The sequence below is a fragment of the Calonectris borealis genome, chromosome 5 (genome assembly GCF_964195595.1).
Source record: "Calonectris borealis chromosome 5, bCalBor7.hap1.2, whole genome shotgun sequence".
NCBI lineage: Eukaryota > Metazoa > Chordata > Aves > Procellariiformes > Procellariidae > Calonectris > Calonectris borealis.
This window is the reverse complement of record NC_134316.1, coordinates 33,534,449-33,561,545: the sequence shown is the minus strand read 5'-3', so window position 1 is coordinate 33,561,545 and position 27,097 is coordinate 33,534,449. Positions and strand designations below refer to the sequence as shown.

The 27,097-nt window shown below is 38.2% G+C and overlaps 1 protein-coding gene across 3 annotated transcripts in view; it reads right to left on the bottom strand.

Annotated features, from left to right (window-relative positions):
• STXBP6 (syntaxin binding protein 6) overlaps window positions 1–27,097 on the bottom strand; it is a 122,691-nt gene that overhangs the window by 3,365 nt on the left and 92,229 nt on the right. For all 3 annotated transcript variants that reach the window (XM_075152513.1, XM_075152514.1, XM_075152512.1), the window contains 2 exons: window positions 25,294–25,459; window positions 6,932–7,089 (listed from right to left, as the gene is read on the bottom strand). In XM_075152513.1, the coding sequence (XP_075008614.1) occupies window positions 6,932–7,089; window positions 25,294–25,459 (324 nt within the window). The remainder of the gene's footprint in view (window positions 1–6,931; window positions 7,090–25,293; window positions 25,460–27,097) is intronic.

The following is a 27,097-nucleotide window of genomic DNA, read 5'->3' as shown; positions in this document are numbered from 1 at the left end:
ATTATTTTGCTATCTGTGAGGAGGGCTAGAGCAAGACACTAGAAACAAAGACATGCTTAAAAGAATGGTCATTTGGACCCAATGATTTGGGTTGTTAAACACAATCAGAAATTCTAGACAAGTAATTTAAAACACCGGTTCAGCAGCTCTGCCACTACATAACGATGAAAAATTAAGGACTGATTGCCTTTTTACCTCTGTGATTACCGGCTATTTCCATTTCAAATAATTCAAAAATGGACTTAAAACTGGGAATGAGAGGGAGAAGAAAGAGCTAAAGTGAGTTAAATCCTGTATAAAAAGTGTAGGCAAACTGACTTTGGCAAACCAAGCAGAGAATTTAGTTTTAGGCTTAGTATAATAAAAAATTGGTATCTGTAGATAATAGCATGCTAACAAAGCTGAGATGAGTGAACCCTCTACGAGGTTACATAGAAACCAGAACTGTACTTAAAATTTCCTCATTTGCTACCAGTGAAATGCTGACCAATAAATGACTCCAATTTAATTGACATAAGCCTTTGATACTCAAGGACCTGGTCATTAAATATGCCAATTTAAAAAAATTATTATTTGTAGAGATATACTGGAAAGGCATTTCAGCATGAAAGAGCTCCAACCAACATTTCTCTTTCTCCACTCAAACAACAAGATTTTTTTTTTCAGAAAAATGTGTCTTTAGCAGGGAACTCCGACAACAAGTTTTTATTACACAGAAACCATAACTCTGAGCTCCTCTGCAGTCACCAACAAGGGGAAGGAATTTTTTAGAGGCAAACAAAGAAGGTGAGGAAGGTGTCATAAGGAGGATTTGACAGACACCCTGAGCTAAATATAGATATATGCTTTCGTTCAACAAACTCTGATAGCTAAAACAGAAGCACTCTGTAAGAGCTATTGTTTCTGGTGCAAACTGTGGTTTGTTTTTTTTTGTTTGTTTGTTTGTTTGTTTGTTTTTAAATAACAGGTGACTAAGGTGTTTTTTAAAGATGCTAGAAAGAGTATTCCTATGCTATGCATCTTCCACTGTCTCCATTACGTGTTTTATATCTTAAAATAACCTGACATATAGCTGAAGTAAAGTCATGGAATCATTTAGGTTGGAAAAGACCTTTAAGATCATCTAGACCAACTGTAAACCTAACACTGCCAAATCCACCACTAAACCATGTCCCCAAGTGCCACATCTACATGTGTTTTAAATTCCTCCAGGGATGGTGACTCAACCACTTCCCTGAGCAGCCTCTTCCGAGGCTTGACAACCCTTTCAGTGAAGAAATTTTTCCTAATATTCAATCTAAACCTCCCCTGGGGCAACTTGAGGCCATTTCCTCTCATCCTATCACTTGTTACTTGGCAGAAGAGACCAACACCACCTCACTACAACCTCCTTTCAGGTAGTTGTAGAGAGCAGTAAGGTCTCCCCTGAGCCTCCTTTTCTCTAGGCTAAACAACCCCAGTTCCCTCAGCTGCTCCTCATAAGACTTGTGCTCCAGGCCCTTCACCAGCTTCATTGCCCTCCTCTGAACACGCTCCAGCACCTCCACGTCCTTCTTGTAGTGAGGGGCCCAAAACTGAACACAGTATTCGAGGTGCGGCCTCACCAGTGCCGAGTACAAAGAGACAATCACCTCCTTACTCCTGCTGGCCACAGTGTTTCTGATACAGGCCAGGATACCATTGGCCTTCTTGGCCACCTGGGCACACTGCCGGCTCATGTTCAGCCGGCTGTCAACCAGCACCCCCAGGTCCTTTTCCTCCGGGCAGCTTTCCAGCCACTCTTCCCCAAGCCTGTAGCGTTGCATGGGGTTGTTGTGACCCAAGTGCAGGACTCGGCACTTGGCCTTGTTGAACCTCACACAGTTGGCCTCAGCCCATCGATCCAGCCTGTCCAGGTCCCTCTGCAGAGCCTTTCTACCCTCGAGCAGATTAACACAACCCAACTTGGTGTCGTCTGCAAACCTATTGAGGGTGCACTCGATCCCCTCGTCCAGATCATTGATAAAGATATTAAACAGAACTGGCCCCAATACTGAGCCCTGAGGAACACCACTTGTGACCAGCCACCAACTGGATTTAACTCCATCCACCACAACTCTGTGGGCCCAGCCATCCAGCTGTTTTTTTACCCAGCGAAGAGTGTGCCCATCCAGGCAATGAGCAGCCAGTTTCTCCAGGAGAATGCTGTGGGAAACAGTGTCAAAGGCTTTACTGAAGTCCAGGTAAACAACATCCACTGCCTTTCCCTTGTCCACTAAGCGGATCACCTTGTCATAGAAGGACATTGGGTTAGTCAAGCAGGACCTGCCTTTCATAAACCCATGCTGACTGGGCCTGATAGCCTGGTTGTCCTGTACATGCCGCGTGATGGCACTCAAGATGATCTGCTCCATAACCTTCCCTGGCACCAAGGTTAGACTGGCAGGCCTGCAGTTCCCCAAATCCTCCTTCTGGCCCTTCTTGTAGATGGGCGTCTCATTTGCCAACCTCCAGTTAACTGGGACCTCCCTGGTTGCCAGGACTGCTGATGAATGACTGAAAGTGGGAGCACTTCCACCAGCTCCCTCAGTACACTTGGGTGGATCCCATCCAGCCCCAGAGACTTGTGCGTGTCTAAGTGGTGTAGCAGGTCACTAACAATTTCCCCTTGGATTATGGGGGCTTCATTCTGCTCCCCACCCCTGTCTTCCAGCTCAGTGTGCTGGGTATCCTGAGAACAACCAGTCTTACTGTTAAGACTAAGGTAAAGAAGGCATTAAGTACCTCAGCCTTTCCCTCATCCTTTGTCACTGTGTTTCCCCCTGCATCCAGTAAAGGGTGGAGATTCTCCTTAGCCCTCCTTTTGTTGCTAGTGTATTTATAGAAACATTTTTTATTGCCTTTTACAGCAACAGCCAGATTAAGTTCTAGCTGGGCTTTGGCCCTTCTAATTTTCTCCCTGCATAATGTTATGAGATGCTTGTAGTCCTGAGTTGCCTGCCCCTTCTTCCAAAGGTCATAAACTCTTTTTTTTTTTTCCTGAGTTCCAGCCAAAGCTCTCTGTTCAGTCAGGCTGGTCGTCTTCCTCGCTGGCTCATCTTTCAGCTCCTACGTTTTTTAAGATTTCCTTCTTGAAGAATGTGCAGCCTTCCTGGACTCCTTTGCCCTTCAGGGCTGCCTCCCAAGGAACTCTGTCAACCAGCCTCCTAAACAGGCCAAAGTCGGCCCTCTACAAGTCCAAGGCAGCGGTTCTGCTGACCCCTCCTCCTTACTTCTCTGAGAATCAAAACCTCTATCATTTCATGATCTCTGTGCCCAAGACAGCCTCCAACCATCACATCACCCACAATCCCTTCTCTGTTCATGAACAACAGGTCCAACAGGCTCACTCACCAGCTGTGTCAGGAAGTTATCTTCCACACACTCCAGGAACCTCCTAGACTGTTTCCTCTCTGCTGTATTGTATTTCCAGCAGACATCAGGTAAGTTGAAGTCCCCCACGAGAACAAGGACTAGCGATTGCAAGACTTCTCCCAACTGCTTATAGAATATTTCATCTGCCTCTTCATCCTGATTGGGGGGTCTATAAGACTCCCACCATAATTTCTGCCTTGTTGGCCTTTCCCCTGATTCTTACCCATAAACATGTCACCGTCATCAAGCTCTAGACAGTCAAAACACTCCCTAACATACAGGACTACCCCACTACCTCTCCTTCCTTGCCTATCCCTTCTGAAGAGTTTATAGCCATCCATTGCAGTGCTCCAGTTGTCCGAGTCATCCCATCATGTTTCTGTGATTGCAACTATATCATAGTTTTCCAGCTGCATAACAGCTTCCAACTCTTCCTGTTTGTTGCCCGAGTAATATCATAGAATCATAGAATAGTTTGGATTGGGAGGGACCTTTAAAGGTCATCTAGTCCAACCCCCCGGCCATGGGCAGGGACATCTTCAACTAGATCAGGTTGCTCAGAGTCCCGTCCAACCTGACCTTGAATGTTTCCAGGGATGGGGCATCTACCACCTCTCTGGGCAACCTGTTCCAGTGTTTCACCACCCTCACCGTAAAAAATTTCTTCCTTATATCTAGTCTGAATCTACCCTCTTTTAGTTTAAAACCACCCCCTTTGTCCTATCGCAACAGGCCCTACTAAAATGTCTGTCCCCATCTTTCTCATAAGCCCCCTTTAAGTACTGAAAGGCCGCAATAAGGTCTCCCCGAAGCCTTCTCTTCTCCAGGCTGAATAACCCCAAATCTCTCAGCCTTTCCTCATAGGAGAGGCATTCCATCCCTCTGATCATTTTTATGGCCCTCCTCTGGACCCACTCCAACAGGTCCATGTGTTGTGGGTTCCAGAGCTGGATGCAGTACTCCAGGTGGGGTCTCACCAGAGCAGAGTAGAGGGGGAGAATCACCTGCCTTTGACCTGCTGGCCATGCTTCCTTTGATGCAGCCCATGACATACAAGTTAAGCTGTAAGAGAAATCTGTATCCAGTCATGATACTATAGTGGTGAAATTAATTATGGGCTGACAGCAATTTGAAGTACTTTTACTGTTTTACTGAAGGCAACTATAAAGCAACCGAAATGGGAACTCTGCTTTGCTGCACAAAGTGTTCACAAATACTAGTAAGTTAAAATTGGTGCCTTTCTCTTCACTGTCACTGTTTTGCAAGAAAGTTACAATTTTGGCATTTAAGCAACACTCAGCTGCACCTCGCTTTCCTGGTTTCACTGGAGTAATACGTTTTTGTACAAACAACATTTAAGGTCTAAGTAGCAGCTGCCCCTCAAAGCCTTAACCAGAGGAACATTAACAATAAAAAATACTGTACTTATTCCTAAACGCTCCACCAAAACCCCAACAAAACTCTCTTGCAAGCCAAAGCACACCACCAATAAAACAACAGTGTCTCTAACCTAATACATTCCTGGGTAGCTGCCCAATGCATTTTTGTGAGATAACAGTAGAGGAATTGCAGGACCATGCACCTTTAAGATACAACTCAAGACTTGGGGCACCAGTACAGAAAAAATTGTAAGGAAAAAAATGTAAACCCCATTGTATTAAATTATCCTTATGATCATTAAGATGACAAGTATTCATTTACGGTCCTCCAAGAACTAAACTATATTTTGTTTTCTTCAAACACAAAAATGTTATTTTCTTGTTAAAAAGACAAACCCCAAGCATTTATTACAAACCCTTAACTATCATCCTCTGAAAGACTGTCACACTCCTATTTCAGGCAGCTGGTAATTGGGATAGCTTTAACAACACACGGCCTCACACTCATCTGAGGATGGGAATCTGTAGAACAGGATTGGCAGGAGGGTTTCACAAAATTCAGCCCAGCACACAGTCCAAATAGAGATTATCCTTTTCTATACTGCGTCACTTAGACATTTCCTGCAGAAACTGTTCTCACTTACTGCCACAGACACATGTAAACTCAAATGACTATATACAAAATCCTGACTGAGAATTTTCCCATATTTATTAGATAAAAAAAAAATACTTGTAATATAGATGTTTTTAGCTTTTCCACCATTCCTGCTACATTTCCCTCCAGTTTTTGTTTTGAATTATTACATCAGGATTTTGTAAACTTTTATTTCTAAACATGGTACAGCACAGGCTATCAAAGATGGTATTTTATTACAATACTGCATCCTTTAATTCTGAGATTTTTTACATAAGATTTTCCTAATAGAACCCGTTGAAAAGATTTGTTTCCGTTCACAGCATATCTTCATCTGTGGAACTGCTGTTCTGCATATTTGGAAGATGAAAGGGCAACACACCTTAATGAAACCTATTCAAACCTTAATCAAGATTCATAGCGGCCCAACTATCAGAGGCACTTTTCATTTTTGAACTCCCTACCAAGCGGCACTATACTTTACCCTAAAGTAGCAAACCTTTTGCCCCCTATCCTAGAAGCAGCGGTAGCTGCTGCTTAAGGTTGGTTTTCTAAGTTGGCATAGTTATCACCACTGGTGGGGCGGGGGAGGAAAAGTGGTGGTGTTAGAGGGAAGGTTCCAAAAGCAGGCTCGTACCATACTCAGGCCACTAAGCTGAACCATGCTAATCTAAATGGACCACAAAGTAGAGCATTATCCCAGTAAATATTAAAATAAGTTCTTTTGTGACATTTTAAAGACTACATAAGACAGAGGCTTGTGCAGAACTGCAAGATATCAATCCAGGATTTCTACTGTTAATGCAGTAGCCAGGCATTTTTTGGCATAAGCATGATAAAGCTCAACGCATGTGCCAAGCAGCAAAACTATCAAACTTGCATGCTAAAATAGTTGCTCACGTTCAGAAAACTTTTACGTTTTTATTTGAAAGGCATTCTGTCTGCTGTGGATGTGTTACACAGGCACCAAATTGAATGCTGCGGATGCCTAGAATTTCTATCACAGAGATGGAAGCTCAGCACAATTACGCGCATGCAGAAGCAAGAGGCATAGTACTATCAATACCTTCCACCAAGAAGAGGGAATGTCTATACATTCCTGAGACAGAACAATTCCCTGAAATCCTCATAAATAACATTTCCAGATATAAAAAGATACATCTTCAGAAATAGACAGTCACAGACTTACCACTGCTTATCAAAGGGGATCAACAACAATTTCACTATACTGCTGCACAAAGTATGAGGAATAGTACCAAACAGTAATGGGAAGATGCATCTGAAATATGCTTAAGGAAGGTGAAGATAGGTAGTTTCAATTCAAGTGGAAATGCAACAAACCTCAGATCTATGCACGGAAGAAGTTATAAACCAGAAATCTGCCAAGTGAGGAGCAATATCAAGGAAAACAGCAAGCTGTTTGTAAACAGTGACTGACTGCAATTCTTTCTAGAGCTTCCTTCTCTCAAAATAAACAAATGCTTAACTTTAACCTGCTGAGAGCTTTATCCTGCCAAAATCTTACCTTGTGTGCAGTTTCTGCAAACTGCTGAGCGCTGTTTTTCAGCTCCTCTGTCTTTTCTTCTGCTCGACCTAGCCTTTCACCACGCTCATTCAAAGCCTGACTTGCCTTCTGTACTGCACTTGTCACACTGTCTGCTGCTGAATGGAGTATGCTGTTTCCTGCAATATCAAAAGAAACTATTAGAACACCCAAATATATATATGCTTTGCATTAAATACAATTATTTTCATTTATAATGTTCTAGAGCTGATGTGTTATCTGCTAGTTTACCATCTAGTTGAATTTTGGATAATGGGGTAAGTTATTGTTTTCTCACTCAAACCATATTATTAGCAAATTATAAACAAGTACCATATGGCAACATTGGGAAATATAAGGAAGCAGTGGACATAACTTAGCTATGTATTATTTTTTAAGCCTTATGCTCGTATATCATTTCAGGAAGCTATTCTACTAAATCAATGAAACTGTTCATAAGTGCACACAGCTTCTTCACAACACTCTCATATTAATATAGCTTAACTTTCTTTGGAAGTTACACTATTTCCCTAGAGAATAAATGATTGACAGTGCAGGACATATCTGTACGAATACACCATTTTTTTCCATATTATAATTATTATAATAATATTTCATTTATAAGTGCACCCCAAACACTATTACTATAGTTATTTTATGCTGCCCTGATCTACCTACCTTTGACCCTTCTCCACATGGAGCACCAGCCATGTTTCATGTGACAACATACTTTATTTAAACCTTAGTATTTAAAGTCCCAGCAAGGCTCAACATCTTCTAAGCCTTTAGCTTTACCATCCAAATCAACTTATCAGTTTCTCTGTTTCTTCTCTGGCACGCAATGTAGTAGTTTCTTCAAGTTTTCAACAATTTCCCCTCTACATTTATCCCTTTTAAATGCTCACTCTTTTCAGTGCTCCTTTGTATATTGCTTCTCAACAGAAGGGATTATCCTCTTTCTGGTGGTATACATCCTTCAACTGCTGATGAACAGCTTATAATATGAACTACAGTACAAACTGAGAACTCTTCAGAGAAAGTTACACGTTACCAGTATGAACTGGCATGTATTAAAATACATGTAGGTTTGTCCTATGCTTTAACCTTTTCAGCAAAAGGACTGGTAAAAATTGAGCATTTCACAGTACAGTAGTCACTTGGTGTCTTCCACAAGCTTTAAAACTTAATCCACCTTACAGGGAATTTGTTATCCAGGAATTTGTTGTCTAGACATATACAAAGGCACTGAGAGAGCCAGAAAGCCAATACAGATAGAGTATTAACCACTAGGTACGCCCCAAATATTGTAATCGCACAGAGCCTTTTCCCACGGCATTAAAACCAAATATATAACACTTTTAAATGAATTATGCTGGTAAAGGTACGAAACTAGTTCAACACATGAAGCTGAACCGAGCACTACAGCAAATCTGCTGTTGTAACAGTCTGCTGTTCTTATGGATATGCAAAGACAAGTGAAAATAAACACAAACCTACTGCTTTTATCATTAATCTGAAAAATGCATCTACTTCAAAAGTATTGCCAGGTTAAAAAATAAAATCCAAACATTAATTTGAAGGGTTATTTTGCTATTAGTTTCATAAGGAAAAAGAAGAACAAAAGACCCATTCAGACTCATTTTACAGATAATACTCCTTTCCTTAGAAACAGCAAACAAACAATGGAGAGTGAAACTGAAGGTTGCCCCAAGTAACCTGTGGAACAACAGTACAAGCTGCACATGCAGGAACTCTTGAGATAAAATATTGCCTTAAAATTCTATTAAACTAAACCAGAACTAGTATCAAACTATGGACATGGGGGAGGGACCCAAGAACCTACACACAGTGACTCACATATGATGAGTCAATCTGAGAAATACCAAGCAAAGAGCATACTGGCCTCCTGTATACTAATATTGTTACATTTTTCATATCAGTAATTAAAAATAATGGATGTATAGGATGTGGAACAGCTACAGATTTGTTTTTTTCCATTGTTGCATGGAAGAAAGAGGCTGCATTTAGAGAAGGAAAATAACGATTGGCATTAATGTTGAAGAGATGAGTATCTAAGAATACTGTGAGTTGGAATTTGCAGAGACAGAAATGAAACTTTATCTTTTCAACTGGTCTCTGTTCAGACACTGAGGAGTCTGACAATAAAACCAAACAACTTTACATATTGTACACTTTCTTACTTCAAGATTTTTCAGTCAATTGTTATTTTGTTCATAATTTGCTTGTTTAAAGCCAGTTCTTAGGAGATTATTTTGGCTTCTGTTCAGGTAGCTTTTCCAATAAACACATGTACCGGGCAACACCGCACTGGAAATAGTCTCCCTTTTTTGGTGGTGTGATCTAAAGGCTTTAACCTCTTGTATAAATCAGTGCTAGTTTTCTAGGATAAGAGTTTTAAAAGCTCTGAACACTGGATTAACTGTTATTGCTTTACAAGATCACAAAGCTTCTGCTGAATTCAAGGGAAGCAGGATACATGGAGAGCTTTATAAAACTAAGCATCTTCTGAAGTCTTAAAATGTGCTGGGGAGTATAAGTTAACACATTGGTGACCTTCTGTCAATGTCAATAGGAAATTGCAGAACAAAAATATTTTGTATTTTCTATATTCCTGAAAATATCAGCATTTGTGGCCAAAGATTGATATCTATTTCTCCACATTGTTTTCAGCAGAGAACAACGAACTTGGAAGTTTGGCACATGATAGTATTTGCTTTTCTCTCTAGCTAATATAATATTGTGTTCTCTTTGGGTAAGATCTGCTGTATTTTTCTATGAGTAGTGACTTGCAGGAGCTGCTGTTCTGAGACTGTTTTGGAGAACTACTTCTGGATAATCTTTTCCAATGGAATGTCTGTAAAACAATAAAAAAAAATTCACTCTAATCTATGAGCAACACAGAAACCCATGTGTCAGTAGTCTATTGAATTTCGTCAGTGTATTTCTAGAGCATGTGTAGGTGGTTGCTGGTATGACTGACTATGCCTCGTCCTTATATTAGTATCACTGCAAGAATAGCAACACTTGTACTGGATGTATTGGAGAATTATTCCTACGAACAAATCACATACAACCTGCAAAATTTTTAAGCTGTTCTTCGGGAGGTAATTACTGTCATTCAAGATCTCCAGAGAAGTTTGTTCCATGACTGAACAACAAAACTGCCTGAACTGTACCCACATAAGTACAAACTTATGCCAGCCAGCTGCACTGAGCCACTGAAGAAAAACCTAAAGAAACATGATGGTCAACATCTCTTTCCTAGAGTCTGGAAAGACTGTTTTCCATCTTTGCTTAGTTTTTACCAAAGACGTGACAACTGCTGTTAACCACCTTTTTTTCCCCCCCCAGCCCCTCTATGAAGAGTCCGAGGGATTTCAGGACTTCTCATCTACTAGGTTGGAGATAAAAGCTCCTCAGTGGAAGACTTTCAACCGCTTTTCACCTACATCTTCTTAGGAAGGAGATTTTATAACACTTGCAAGATGAGATAACCACCACCAAAATATGGGTATGGGTCAGCTGATGTTCTGAGTTGTTTTTAGTAGGAAAGAACTCGCATTGTTCCCAAGATGTTCAACTCTACGGGCCTGTGATCTCAAATCTTGCACGGCTACAGTCTTCGCTGTGAGCAGGAGTTGCATGCTTGTGTTGCGGCTTTTTCTAAGGTGTACGGAGATCCTCCCATTTTTGGAGCACATATATCTTTCTATAGCTCTGTAGAACAGAACCCTACAGACTTTTCTCTTTCAAATAAATATGACAGGAAAATAGAAAAGTTTACATACTTTGTCATTTTATTAAACAGTTTTTTTTGAAGCCTCTATTAAGGGCAAGCACCCAGCTTTTCGCTATCTAACAGTGTTTGCAGACTCACTGAGTAACTGGAGCAAATATTGCCAGATAACATGGGGAAAATACGTATTTATACTGAGTTTAATGTAAAGTATTAGGTTAATATTAATTTCTAGTATCAACAAAACATGTATGTTTAGGCCAACTTCAGTTTGAAACTAAACAAATCAAGCTTAATTCAGTGGGTTTCTTCAGTTTAATTTTGCTATATATAAAAGCACAGAAACAAGTGGCTTAATAAGGTCGCTTCTAATACAGCTTTTTCTTCTATAACACTTTTTGTCTTATTATCTGAAGTTGTCTACCCAGAGGAAAGGAACATGCAGATTTCCAAATCAATCAATAGCTACGCAGCTTGGTAATCCAATTTGCTGAGCAAATTATACATTTTATTTTGAATTTGCTGTAGTGAAATACAAACTATTGGAATTAAACTCCCCTCTCCCCTTAGAAAATTCGATTAGTGACCTGCATAATTATCCATAATGTTATGGGGGCCTGAAGGCGCAGAAATAGCAGAAGGGCAGTGGCCCTTGGGTGAGTGCTTTAGCCCAGTGATCCCAGCAGTGTTACTTGCTTATGGACATAAAAACTGAAGAAACAACACTTTGCAGGAAGCATCGCAGCTCCTCTCAGACTCATTTTAAAATTTTTGGTTCTTATGATCACAAGATATATCAGAGGGTCTTGCAGCCCATGAAATCAGCTAATATTGCTTTAGGCCTTTTATCATGCACAAGAGAAAAGTACATCCTTAACTCACCATACCCAGTACCTGGAAGATACAGAGATATATAGAGATACCATCATCAATCAGCATGGGAACCAGTCTATTTGTTGAAGAAACTAATTGGTCTCTAGAGATTATTTAGTTTGCATGATTTGTTTTATCATACATTCATAAAAGGTTCATCACAAAAAAAACCAACAAAAAACAGATGATGCAAAAACAATCACTCACCACCAGCTGCCCAATGCCCAGCCAGTCCCCGAGCAATCGCTACCTTGGGAAAAGGCAGCTCCCCTTCCCCCCCGCCAGTTCTTATTGCTGAGCATGCTGTTAAATGGCATGGAGTACCTCCTTGGTCAATTTTAGTCAGCTTCCCTGGTGTGTCCCCTCCAACCTACTCACTGGGGGCAGACAGAATGAGAAACCTAGAAGGCCTTGACCCTGTAAGCACTGCTCACCTAAAACACTGCTGTGTTATCAATGCAGTTTTGGTCACAAATTTAAAATGCAGCACTATACTGGCTGCTATGAAGAAAATTAGCTCCATCCCAGCCAAAATCAATACAAAGCCTAATTCACCTTTTCCCTGTCAAGGCAATCCAAAGGGTTTACACATTTCCAGATGCAATTTTTTTTTTTGTTTATTTTGTTGTTGTTGTTTGCTTCCTGCCCCCTTCCCTCCCCAAATTTAATACACCAACGTATTGGCATTTCTTTTAGGGTGGGTGGGAGAATCAGGTAGCAACACGCCCTGAAGATAAAACACAGGATTTTTCTAAACAAAGGTACTGCTTACAGGCACTGTGTCAATACTATTGATTGAACTTCTGATTAAGTAGTGTTAATTATTATTGAGAAACATAATGCACTAACCTGCTACAATGGAGGCATGGAACACAGCATATTTCTCAACAGATCCACACTTCTAAATCAGGTAGGTGACTGAAAATTCCGTGTTTGCTACAAACTCAATCTGTATATTTACAACAACACTATTTAAGTAGCATATTCAAAATCACCAACTTCCATTACCACACAGGCTGAAATAAAATTGTAGCTCATGAGTAAGAATGAAGACGACTAAGTGAGAACTGGTCAAGGTCAGGATGGAATCAGTCAGGAGCAATGGTTCAAATGCATCAAACGAAAAATGCAAGGTCTGGCCTGAAACTGACTGGCTGTGCAAGAGCAGCTGTCCTCAGGAGAACGTGGTCTGGTGACCTAGAGCTATACATTTAAAGGCAATCTTTTATCAACATCCCAGTCACCCTGCACTGGTATGACTATGTTCATGTCTGAATGTTTTCTCTGCTAATTGTGCACATTTCTCCCATCAGTTTTGATCAGCTACTGTCAATAATAAAAATCAACTTTAATGTAGCTTGTATCTGATTAGTCATTCTTTTAGAGAGCACTTTGCAAAAGCCAGCTCCTCCTCCACCCTCCAAACTGTACTTAACTACTGAAAACAACACTTCAGAAAGAAGAAAGCGACCGCAGGAAGCTCAGGTTCTTTACCTGGCATTTGTTCAGACGGGAATTCAACTGCCCAGAAAGGAATTTTTTTCCAAGGAAAAGGGGAAAGAGGAAGTTACAAGTTTCTTTAGTCTGAAAGTTTCCCCTAGGCTCAGATGACTCCCACATAACTAGCCAGATTCAGCAATCAAACCGATAAATTTTGTTAGGAGAAAGAATTATGCCATTAAAAAAAACCCCAAAACCAAAAAAACCAAAAACAGAAAAACCAAAAAAACCCAGTTGTTCATTACTGCAACAGAGCACTGAAAACATGAAGGCAAATCTCTTCCTCCACTAAAATTGTCACAGAAACTGTTCACAACAAGGAACAGCTGTGGCCGGAATGACCTACCAGAAACACTACAACAGTAATAAAGGACTAAGTGAACTCTAGACTTCTAACTCAGGAAGCTTAGGCGTTTCAAAATCCAAGTATTTAGATTGATGAAGTTCCAAATGATGGTGGCACTTCACACTTCCATAAGCTGCCTCTCCTTACTGAGCATACTTGTTTTGTTAAAATCATCATTACCAGAGAGTTACAGTTCCTAGACTACCATTAGCCCAAGGCTTTCCATCACTGCTGTAATGTAACAGCGGATCATAAAGGTCGACAGGACGAACATGTTCTTCCCCTCCTTTTTCGTCCTCTCCCTCCCTGCCCAGTGACTGTTACACATCCTTTCATGTGTATTGGCGCCAACAGCCTCCTTTAGGAGCTCTTTTGAATAAAAGAGGAAACTGCTGCTAAAAAGAACCAAACAGATAAAAGGTTTCTGAACTCTCTTAAGTAGCCACGCGAAAGCCTTATTAAACAGCTTGAGTTATTAAGTAGAAGATCACAGAAATAGTATTTCTGTGATTGTAATCCTATTAGATAATTCCCTCTCACAACTTAATGAATTCCCATATCACATGAATGGAATGTTCTCTAGATAATTTCAGTATTTAAATTATCAGCCAGAAAGGATGACTAAGAGATCTGAAAGACAGAACATTCATAGAAAGTAGCATCTTTACTGGATTTATTTAATTATAACTTTGAAATACTTGAAGCTGCAAATTTAAATCTGACCATGAATTTCTCAATTTATATTTCAAGGATAATGTCTTTCCCAACTTAAATTTGAGCCTTAAAATCTAGAAGTCTCCTAGCCCAGCCTGAACAGGAGGATTTCCAGGGACTTCCACCTTCTTTGAAAGTAAACAAAACACTTCTGTAGGTCTTTGAACCCGAATCTGGAAAGTTTATGACCTTCAAAAGAAGCATTAGTTACCAAACTCTGGTAACTGTTGTAAGTGGTACATATTCTGCTCTTAGTTTAGCCTGTACTGATCATGCAACGTTAAGAGTCGCTGTACTCTCAAGGCACGGATCAATGTTCCGCCTTTGTAAAAATCTGATTCTGCCCAGGAAAGTAATGCAGGTTTCAGAGTAAGAAGTGATCTCAAATTAAGACTGATTATACTACTTTCCCCTGTTTTGATGCAGGGTAGGCAATTTCTTCTGACACAAATGAATCTTTAATACCCATTAATGCCAATAGTGGCCAAGAAAGCTGTGAATAGAAAAATGCATATAGTATTGCATATTATTTTGAAGCAGATTTTAGATTAAAAATCCATCTAATTTGGTATTTTGTCCAAAGCACATAAGACAGAAAGAAAAAAAGAAAAAACAAACAGTGGATTATAAGCACTTTTTAAACCTCTATAAACCTCTTAAAATATGATCCCATACTTTTCAGTCTTCCTGATTTGGAACATCTGAAATGAAGGCTATAACAATTCTAGTAATTTAGAATATTTTATACCGTAACAACATGTTCTAGTATAACCTTAGTTTGTCACTTCACTGCTTTTCAATCTGTTATTTACAACTGCATACAATTTCTTTTTCTATATCTGTAATCTTGTACTTTTAAGGCCAAAAATCCCCAAGTGTAACATATCTCAGTTCTCACATGAGGAAACAACATATTTTATTCCTGCTACTAGTTAAGTAATATCTACATCCTGGGAGTTAAACAGATGCTTCCAAATTATTTCTAACAATAACAAAAAATACTCTGTGAATCATAAAATTACACTTTTAAAAAGGTCCTACTGATTATAAAGAACGTAGAAGGCAGAATGATAATCCTAACTGTTCAGTTGCAAAACCTTCATCAGCAAACAACAAAACAAGATAAGCTTTATTGACAACTGAGATCAGTTTCTTCCTCTGCTCTCATTAGCTATATCAGCTCTTTAGATTTGCAAGGTAAATTTTAAGTTTTTTTAAAAAAAAAACAACCCCCAAAAACCAGTCTAGTGGGTAACATCCCACTTTTTGTTTTAGCCCTGGGTTTAACATATTTACTGGAAAGAAAGCTAAAAAAAGAAAGCTACATACTCTTTCTGGACTGACCGACTGAAGAATGTGTCTATATTTCAGATCCCTGCAATGACTGCAGCCTACATAGCCATTCTAGATCTGGACTGTTAGCTATCCAGGTCTTGCAAGTAATATCATCACAGCTGCACAGAGATCAGAAGAGGCTGCAAGGTCCACCTGAGGACCTGAGTAAATGCTCTGATTTCAAGACTGCTATAAATAGACTACTAATAGTACTCCACTTACCAGTAGCATTATGCTCAACTTGTTCGCATGAGCTTTTTTTATCATAGCTTTGTGGAAATGTTCTAAATGAGACACTGATGGAATAAAGTTTCTTCACTATCAAGCATGAACCATGCAGAACAATCACAGTATCCAGGTGCTCAACAGCTAAATAACTTAGAGCTGAAGTTCACAGTAAATGAAGAGGAGTCTGCTGTGGTTCTTGAAGGGGAGTAAGGGAAGTCTGAAAGATACTACTGACCTTAATTCAGCAGGAGTGGAAGAATATACTACTAAAAATCTGTCCAGGTAAGAATAGCAATGACTTTCCTAACTGCAAGCTTAAGTCAACACTTGAGAGAACTTTACCTTCCGTACTTTCCTGTCTAAATCCATAACTGGCTTTAAAGCATCATTTCAGCACTAGTCCTTTAGAGGGGGGAAGGAGAGGAGAAGGAAACAGAAGAAAGAATATTGTTTATATAAGTGTGCAAACTGAGGGCATGTATTGGTAGGCAGAAACAGCAACCAGCGAAGGTACTAATTTTATATTTTTGTCAAATGTAAATAAAAGCGAGTGGGAAAGAAACCATTTGATATTATAACTTGTTACTGGTCTGGCAGTGGAGAGAGAATGGAAAATATTACATAGATCCATCAATTATGTATTATTTCAATGAAGAATAATCTCTAACAGAATGTAGAGATGAGACAAATGCCTTTACAGAATTTCTTTGTTGCCTGATAGCAGCACAGGATCTATCACGATTAGCCAGTATAACTGGTTTTTCAGTAGCTTTGACCAGCTTCTAACCTTCAATAATGGGAAAGTTAAGTGATTTTAGGGACTGTCATTTCAGATTTCATTCCACCTCTGGGAATTTCAGATTAATTCCCCTGGGAATCAAAACAGTGGCATCTATAGCAAGACTTTTCTCCTCTCAAGATCTGTACAGCTGCACAGATGCAATGCAATGCATTAAAGTCTACAGTGAGTGAAGGTGATGCAGAACCAATCTGTTTTTCATTTTATGAGTGAGTTTAAATATCGTGAAGAGAAAGACAGACAGAAAATCAATAAATTATATCCTCAGAAAATTACTATCATGCCACAGTGGGCATTCTGAAACAATCCTTTTGTAAGAGAAATTATTCTGAACAGCAAAAACAACAATACTTTGGTCTAAGACATCATCAAGAATACAGAGAGTGTTCTATTTCTTAATGTTTTATATTAAACAATAATGCTAATCCATGAAAAGGAATCATAAAAATATCAAGTCATTGCAACTAAATTTTATGGGGTTTTTTTTCAAATGGCTTGAGTAGCCTGGAAGACATTTTCCTATTTATCTGCTACCTAGACTGCTCGACACCCAGAAACTAGCTTTATCTTCTAAGCGAAAGAAGAACAGGGACTAACATTCTATTCAAATGTGGACACTGGATATATATAATTAAGCTAGGATGGAATGGCTGTTAAAATCAGGGGGTAGAAAACAGTATTAAACAGAATTAGAACCAGCTATTTTATCCAACAGCATTGCCAGCAGACTTTTTTTAAAAGAGTTATGTGCACAGAATTGAAATAGAGGAGAGAGATGAAAACACGGATGCAACATTGTTCAGCAATAAAATACTTAATAGTATTTATTTGTTGTAGATTTAGTTTTGCTGGACACAAAATTAACTACGTATTAACACATAAAGAAGCAACTTTAGTTGTTCTATTCCTTTATTCCTCTAACCAGCCTCCTGAATCTGGAAGTTCTACTCCAGGTGACCTGCAAAGGATTATGTTTTCTTACCCTGTGGAACAAAGGGATCACCTCCCAACATCCCAGCTGCTGAATAACTTTTTTTATCCTCCTTCCCCTCAATTCCCAGAAAGTTGTTGTGGTTTAACCCGGCAGGCAGCCAAACACCACACAGCCGCTTGCTGACTCCCTCCCCCACAGTGGGATGGGAGAGAGAATTGGGAAAAAAAAAAGTAAATTCGTGGATTGAGATAATGACAGTTTAACAAACGGAAAAGGAAGGGATAATGATAATAATAATGGTAGAATATACAAAATGAGTGATGCACAGTGCAATTGCTCACCACCTGCTGACCGATAACCAAGCAGCGATTGCTACTTCCTGGACCACGCCTCCTACTTATATACTGGGCATGACGTTATATGGTATGGAATACCCCATTGGGCGGTTTGGGTCAGCTGTCCTGGCTATGCTCCCTCCCAGCTTCTTGTGCACCTGGCAGAGCATGAGAAGCTGAAAAGTCCTTGACTACCGTAAGAACTACTCAGCAACAACTGAAAACATCAGTGTGTTATCAACATTCTTCTCATACTAAATCCAAAACACAGCACTAGGAAGAAATTTAACTCTATCCCAGCCAAAATCAGGACAAAAGTCTAGAGATAGAGAATGTAGCTTAACTGGTGTAATTTGCCTCATCTTCACATAGATTTAGCATGGACTTTTCCAACATTTAAATACTGTTTTCCAATTCATTTTTTGGAAGCCCTGAACCTGGGCAGGTCAGTCATACTCAAAAGTAGTTTGAACTGCAAGAACATAAGTCAGAGGGGAAACAATCCTGATTTTTTTTTTCCGCTGTAGTGGTGTATCCCAAGTTCTGTGTTTTCAAATACCAGGTTTACACGAAGGCAAAATGTAAGCCATAGTCACTCATAAATAAACAAAAAACCCCCACAAAACACAAACAAATGAAAAAAAAAAAAAAAACAAACCCAAAAAACCGCAGCCCATATACTACAGATATTACGAATTAAAATGCAGCTATCAAATTAACATTTCATGTGAACAATCAGAAAGAAAAAATTAAATGTTAGTAAATAAGACTATCCAAACAAGGTCTTCTACGCATTTTTATGCCAATATGAGAACTGCGAAAGATGAAGGAGACGCTAAAATCCTTCAGAAGAGAAATGACCTATGCTATCAAAGTAGCAAGAGAGCCTTGCTGTGAAACTATAGGGTGGGGATATATATACTGAGTTGTTCCTATCTGTGTCAACAGGACAAGTACAGAAGACTGAAAATGTCAACACTAATGAATTCTTCCTAGCTATGAAGGACTACACTGTACACTAAATTTAGAATGATTTTTGGAATGGAAACAATGCTTGAAAAGATAATTTACACTTCATATTTACTTCATTCATTCCAATCTTTGCTTATTAATAAAATTATGATTATATTAATATCTTTAGATAGCTAATCTTTTAAATGTTTTTACATAGGCAGCACATTAAAGCAAGGATTTTCATAAGCTAAGTGGGTTTATATTTTCTTTCTACCTTTGATCTTTTTGTCTTGATCTGGGTTTAGTGCCAATAAATGTTCCATTTAAAAAAAGGGTAAGATATTATCTATAATTTTTCAAGCCAATTATATTCACACACTTTGGTTTCTTCTAGGGTTCAACATCATCATATAGTTTTGATGTCCCTACCTTTCTGCCTCCAAAATACAGTACTGAAGTTTAAAGTTTAGTCAAAATTACAGAAATTAGAAATTAATAATTAAAGTCTGGAGAATATATAGCACAAAGATTAAGAGCTAAATTGACAGGTCACAAATGTATTTCAGAAAAACATATCTTCTCTGTTTCAAATGTACTTCTGCTGTTGATGTTTTTAAATACTGGCATTGATGCCAGGACAGGACGTTATTGTAAATTGCGGATTAGCTATAAATTAAGGAAATATATAATTAGGATTAATTTCATATTCCACAACCTTTACCCTCTTCCAAGCTGCGAAATTTATTTAAACTTGAAAACTTTAAACTCTAATCTAATACATTTATAAAAATCAATACTAACCTAAATTAGTAATATTTTCAATACTAACTAATATTTATACTTAATGAAATCCTCACCAACCAGGAACTTTCAGAATCAGTAATTACTACAAAAGCACAGAACTCCATTCTGGCTCTGTAAACACCAAAATCTGATAATTTGACACCCCAAAATTTTCCCATTTCTATGACAAACAGTAATATTCTGCATCTTGAAGATAACACCTTACTTAGACCTTCATTCTTCAGAAAAGACAAGAAAATATATTGCTTAATGCTTTCTATATTATCTTGTCTCAGAGTTACACAGATCAAAAAGGAACCAACCTTTATAATGATAAATGTCCCTTCTCGTTTTATGTACCCCTACAGATTTTACAAGAACATAATGTACTTTTTTGCCCAAGATTCCCATTTTAGAAAGTTAATTTAGAGCTCTGATTATTTGCAATATTTCTATGGAACAAGCACTCAACTATTCTTATCCATTCTGATCTCAACACATGGCTTTTATGCTTAGGATAACTAAAATTCATCCAGTTAAATAAAAAAATGGTAAATCAGAATTATCTTGACATGAATATGCAGGGCATAAAACCAAGCACCTGAAATGGTCTTTGGCAGCAAAAGATTTTATTTCTAATATTTCAATCTCTAGACTGACAGTGGCCTTTATTTCCTCTAAAGCAAACAACTGAGTATTTGGTATACATTGGCTAGAAATATCTTAATCAAATGCACGAAATTTTGTTGTTCCTTTACGGAAACATTGCTAGATTCATCTGATTGGCATCAAAACACTGTCAAAATAACATGGTAGTACTTTGTCCTTTTTTTTTTTGTCAAATTCATTTGCATCAGAATTAATTTACAAGTGAAAGTCTGTAAGAATAATATGTTCAATTACACACTTTTTCAATGGCTATCAGGTAAGAATTGAAACCAACAACTACCAGGTATTTGACAGGTGGGAGAGGAGTAATCGTCTTTCTTCCTATCCTAATTCCTAATGGCAAGTTTTTGTTCATATTCTTTAGTCAGTCATTAATCTTGCACAGTATAGTAAACACTACAAGATGTTTACCAGATCTCAAATGTGGTAAGCTAAGATGAGTCAATAGCATATGAAAAGAGAAGTACTCATTATCATTCTCACACTGACAATATATTCTTGGAGGAGAAAAAGAGTGATCCATTAAGAACTCCTGCCAGTTGTGCTAGAGAAAAGATTACAGAGGCAAAGCTGTCATTACTTTAGGCTTCTAAGAATATTTTAATTAATTCAGCAGGATGACTGTTAAAACCAAAGCCTATAGGTAGGACAAAGCTTAAAACAAAACAAACACAAGATCATCATCTTCCTTCAACTTGAGGTCTTGCTCCTTTCCAAGGATTATGCATTTCTAATATGTATCTAAAGGTGGCAGCAACTGTTTATTCTTACAGGTCCAGAATTAATCTCTGAAGAGCTTCAAATGTTGTATCACAGTGTTCTATCCAGAAATGAGCATCAAATTAGTGCTCAGTATCAACCTAACGTTATGTCAAGAATTAAGATGTTCTAACAAACACAACCTGTAGATGACAAAATTTCTGCACACCACTAATCTTCAACTTTGCTTTCACATTACTGATGTAAAAGCAATACAATCAGATTAACCTGGCCACCGAATAACAATTAACATAACACAAAGATACTCCAAATTAGACATATTCCTATATCAGAACCCATATGTTAGAAAGATACAAAAATGAAAAATATTTCCTACTGCAGTCAGAAAAACCTCTACCCCCGAATGCCTGCCTTGCCTTTCCTCTTCAAAGTAACATCCAGAATGCACGTAAGCTCTGGAAAGGGCTCTTCTAAATTCTAAACAAAAGACTAACTTGAAATATTTAGTACAAGATACTAGCAGGAGGAATCTTGTTACAGTCTTCCTAAATTTGAATTTGTTCTTTGTTCTCAGAATTAGCACCCACACCTTTAATCAGTTCTCATTATCGCTGTAATTACTAATGTCATTAATCAAGTTACAGAAAACAGTCTAGCCTATTTAACTCTACAGACTATATCCTTACATGATACTCAAGTGAAAATAAAGCAAAAAATGGTTCTGGAGAAGAATCAGGGGCAGGGCTCTGGCCTGCAGGGGGACGCGCGTGCGCGGAGGTAAAAGGAGGAAGGCAATGAAGAGGGTCTGCAGGGACAACCATATTTACTTACGGCTAAGCTCCTAAGCACTTCCTGCAGGAACAGGAGCAGCATGAATTCACTTTCTTCACTCCTATCCTTTAGGAAGGAATAAGGTTCAGTAAGATAAGTAAGCTTGTAAACAAGCCCTTCAAGTTCTTTCATCTTCAGTTCCACTTGGGAGGAAGTGTTGTTTGGTGGCATTTTTTTTGTTTTTGAAAATATGCATTAGCTACAAGATACACATTACATATATGATGTGCCTATCTATATCATTACGTACATAAGCATGTGGGTGTATGCATATATGTATTCTAATAATTTATTTAAAAAAATACTTGGAGGGTATTAGAAGTTAAACTGACTAACCACCCAAAAGAATATTACTTTTCACATCCCCCAGAAAGTTCAAAAGAATATCACTTAAAACATAAATGCTACCTTGGTACAGGGGACAAAGAGACATGCTTCATCTGAAATCTGACCACACTAAGGTTTAAGAATGATTTGAATACACTGCTCTGGCTAATTAGCAAAATACCCCAATAAAACAGTAACAACAAAAAAACCCAAGTTGCAAATTCCGAACTGAATGTAATTAATTTCAAGCTACATCCTCAGGTATATGTTCTTTGGTTTGCTTGGCTACCGTTGGACCTCACTTTTTCCAGTCAGGATGAATTTGAGATCAACAACATATTTCACTGTATTTTCCATAAAAAACTCTGATATTGCAGGTTTCAGACTAAACAGGTTTTGATACACAGTTGGCCCATCCCTGGGCCTCAAACGAGGACTAGCAGAACTGCACGTATCTCCCCAGTGTCTGAGCCTGCCAAGTCACAGAACAGCTTCTGAAGTCAATGAATGATGCTGCTTCTGGTCACTTAATTACTCCGTTTGCCTCAAAGTAACAGACCAACTAACATAACCCAATGACTGATCTAAATTCACCGTATTACATATTACCAAGGAAACCTGCCTTTAATCGGGAGATATTTCAAAGCTGCTATGACAGTTATTTATTTATTTTTAATCGGTGGAGGAAGTATGGCTCCACTAGATAAACACATTTAAATATAAAGTAATGCAAAAGCTTCTGAAGATGATGGAAAGATTAGTGAAATATATTCCTATGTATACTAGAACATTAGAAAAAATGCTAAACAACGTAGCAGAAAAAATAATTTTTCCACAACTCAAAAAATTTAGTTTGAAAAGCTAAATTTCATCTATTTTTTCATAATTAATTATCTATATTTTCAAGAAATACCAGCATAGGTGCTAGAACAATGCTTTTGGAACTGAATAAGAATTTATCTATATGCATGAACACACTAATAAAGCTTGTAATTATAGTATAGATACAGTATATCTGTAGAAAACTTAGCATTGCATTAAGAATACCAATCTGAATATTGAAAGGAACAGCGGATGTTTAAATAGACTATTGCACCTTATGTATTACAAGACAATTTCCAATAATATGATTGCATTGCCTTATAATTATTGATACTGGTTATTTGCTAATGAGCACTTTTTTTTTTAAAATTTTTGGTAGACTTCCCATTGCTCAGTGAGGCTGACACACAGAAAGTCACTGGAGTTTACGTTGGTTTACAGGTATTATAGTTTCTGTCAAATTTAAAATTATCCACAGGGAGTGCGTAACCCAGTGTGAAGAAAAAGTTGGCAGCATGAAGAACAGCAGAAGCAGAAGAACTTCATGTATCCATGAAGAGATTTATTAGTCCCTGGCTCTGTAACACATCCGTAGTCTGTACCGTGTGTGTACACACACCGACCGCATCTGTGCGGAGTCAGAACGACAGGAAGGAATACGGAAGCAGCTACCATCTTTTATCGGAGGATGGCTGAATAAGCCCATTTTGGCTACGATGCTGTAATAGAGAGAATGTGGGTATCCTTCACAGGACATGGTAGGGTCTAGCGTGTGTTAAAAAAGTAGAAGGCAAGCAGAAGTTTAAGAACCTCAGTGACAATTTTTTTTTTTTTTTTCCCATTGTGATGACACTTGTTTAGGATAAAGGTTAATATTTGGGTCAGCTGAATCGGGAACCCAATTTTGGACAGATCAAGCTTATGAGAATAAAATAATTTCAGAGGCTGAAATTTGTGGTGGTTTATTAGCAGGAAGGATGGAAGTGAGCATCACTAGCAAACAGATGACAAACAAAGGCTTGATATGAGATTTCTTCCATATGAAATGTAAAAATTGTAGAGGACACCTTCTCCCATCAGTGCAAAAACTGCTTTTCCCTCCTCCCCACCACACCAAAAAGAAAACCCTATTAATGTGGAAGGGGAAAAAATGAGAGAGGAAGATTACAAGAAATTTTGTGTCTTTTTTCTTAGTTTGAGAAGACAGTAAAAGAAAAGGATGATTGGCAGAACAGTTCTGACTTATGACTGCAAAGTTAGTGGTAACCTCAGTATCAGTAGCTAAAATGTAAGCACCAAATTGGAGATGATTTCCCCCTTCCTCGAGTTTACCTTTGGTGTTTTAAAGGAAAGGGATGCAAGACAAAATATCAGCCAGAAAAAAGAACATATAAAGGTGGCTGCACAAAATATAGTTCTGATAATAGTGTACAGGAACGTATTCTAGATAGTCTAGATATTCTATGCTATTCTAGATATTCTAGAGGAGAATTACCAGAAAGAACTGAGTAAGCTCTCTATAATTGATGTTTATCAAGAAGAAAAAACAACTAAAGAAGAAGAAACAACAACTAAACAAAACCCCAAGTCAGCTTGCACTTCTCTTCTACAGTTTGGAGACTCATTGAGAAATAGAAAAACAGTATTTTATTCCAGCTGTGCAGAACACGGGAGGTGTAAGAGTTTTTAAAAAGTGTTCTGTTTTAGAGAAGACAAAAAGGAGACTATTTTCAGAAATTTCAGTCTAACGAAACAACTAAACCAGTTTATTTTCCTGAAGAATACTTTGTGAATTACGTGAAAATCCTCCCCAGAAGTTTTTCTTGCTCGGGAAGTGGATGGTAAATACCAATTTCACATATTGACCAGACTTTTTTTATCTAACCAGACGTTTTGTAGTCTAATCCTGGAAATTCTCCTTAAGATATGTGACTTACGAAACGTAACAAAACTCTAAACTAACTGATTTCTGTCAAGATCAAAATAAATTCAGAAAAAACCCATGGGAAGTTTAGTACTAACCACTTTTTCACAGACTTACGAGGAAGTGGCAATGCAGAACAGGCTTTTAGTAGGAAATATTTCAGGCCACCCAGAAATGTTTCTGGATGAACAAAAGTAGAACAAATTGAAATCAACGTTGCTAAAAAGAGGGAGGAGAACGACTTCTCACAAGGTGGGTAGGGGATGTTGCCTCTAGAACTGAAGACTAGGGAAGCAGAGACAGCAGGAGAGTGTGAAGTCATGTGTGATGGAGAAATGCTGAAGCCTAGAAGTTTACTACTGTGAAGTTAGCATATTCAGACCCATGATTTCAAGATGTAATTCAGCTGCAAGTTCATTTGAACACAGAATAACTCACGTGCGAATCATTTCATGTCCAACTGCACAAAGTACTCCAGTTTCGATTGACTTACCTCCCATAATTTTAGATTGGCAGTTGATAAATTCTGGCTTCTTGTCTGTAAGGTATCGCTGACAAGTGTGATGTAGAACCTGAAAGAATGTGCATTTTTCTGAAGCTGTGCTTGCTACCCATTGGTCAAAAGCATTTTCAAATAGTAAATCAAATTCTGGGGAATCCTAGAAGAAAAAAAACACACTACTATTATTCCAGTTTTATAAATGATTTGGAGAAAGATATAGAGATACTGTTTTTTAAAAGGTACTATGTTAGGAAAAGCAGAAAGGTCATGCAACTCAAGACCATCCTGGGATTATTTTTGGATGCAAAAAAAAAAACAGGCAGGAAGTTTTTTCCTTGCAGGTATTTTTAGTGAGGAATATTCAGCTATGATAAAAATACCTGAAAACAAAAATACTTTAGACCAAAAAATTAAAAGTTGGAATCTCATAAGAAAGCCTTTTTATCTACAGATATATAGTTACTTGTGTCTTCTATATTATGCAAGGATTTGTGCCTCTCAGCACAAAATCTACTTTCACACTATATTACAGAAGAAGTGCTTCTGCTCTTGATGCTCAAAGAAGAAAAACAAATAGCAAGTCCTAGTTACTGTATTTAACGTATTATCATGAAGCACTGCATAGGTCTCAGGATAACATGAACAAGAGCATTCCCCGAACAAATCAAAGCCCAAGCTCAAACCAAAGCTCTATACCATGTGTCAACTGCCAAAATAAACGGATTTTATGTAATTTATGCAATATTTGCTAAATATTGTTTTGTAATCTAATCTAGTAAATGTTTTTGAACTGATGACACTAGGAACCACAGGAAGACAAGTTTGAAGGAACATGTCTAAGCTTAAGAACTTGATAGGACATTCAATCTGAGAATATCCCAAGTATCTTTTATTTACATAACTGCATAGCAGATGCTGGGAAAGGGCCTAAAACTTGTATCCCTTATCTATTTGTCATTGCTCTCGTTTTCATTGTCCCTTTACCCAGAGGAAATATAATTCTACCCCCTGCATTTCATAAGGCCAAGGCCAAAGGGCTTCTTTTTTGTACAAAAGATTGTACTGGGTAGTAACAGAATTTGGTGCACCAGTTAAGATGCTTAGATGGCTGATGGGAGCATAGCTTTCAATAGACCAAGGGGGTTATTCACAAATATATTTTGCTGTACAATGAACACTGTAAGTCACTTCGTGATCACATAGTATGAGCCATGTTCCTAACTTCTAATTCTGCTGTTTTACCGCTGAAGATTTGTATTCATAAGCTTATTACATATTAGTACGACTTTGTCTTGATACAGCTGTATATTCCACATTAAAGGAATAATTCCAGAACTATTTAGTGGGGGGGCTTGTTTGTTTATTTTGGATTTTTTTTTTTGTTTAAATCAGCATTCACATGCCATTTCCAACTAAACCACACCACGGCCCTTTGTGGAAAAAGGTAAGAAATGCAGAAGGATCTGAGGAGAGGACTGTCCTAGAAAAAACGCAAGGTTTACAATATTTCACAAACTTGAACCTCAGTAACTTTTCCTGTCCTTGCTTCTACTTACTGCTCTATCTTACAACGCAGCTGCATGCCAAAATGGACCCCACGAGGCTTATAGCTGAAGACAAGGCAAACAAGACTCTTATTTTTCTCTTTATAAAGAAGAGAGAGAGTAGGAAGAAAAGTAGGGAAAGACAGGAAGAAAAAACCCCGTATGACAATGAGCTTTGGCCTCCTCACATCTTTCCCATTAAAATCTATTTCACATATTCCATTGAGTTATTTCTTTTCTGAGAATTTGCA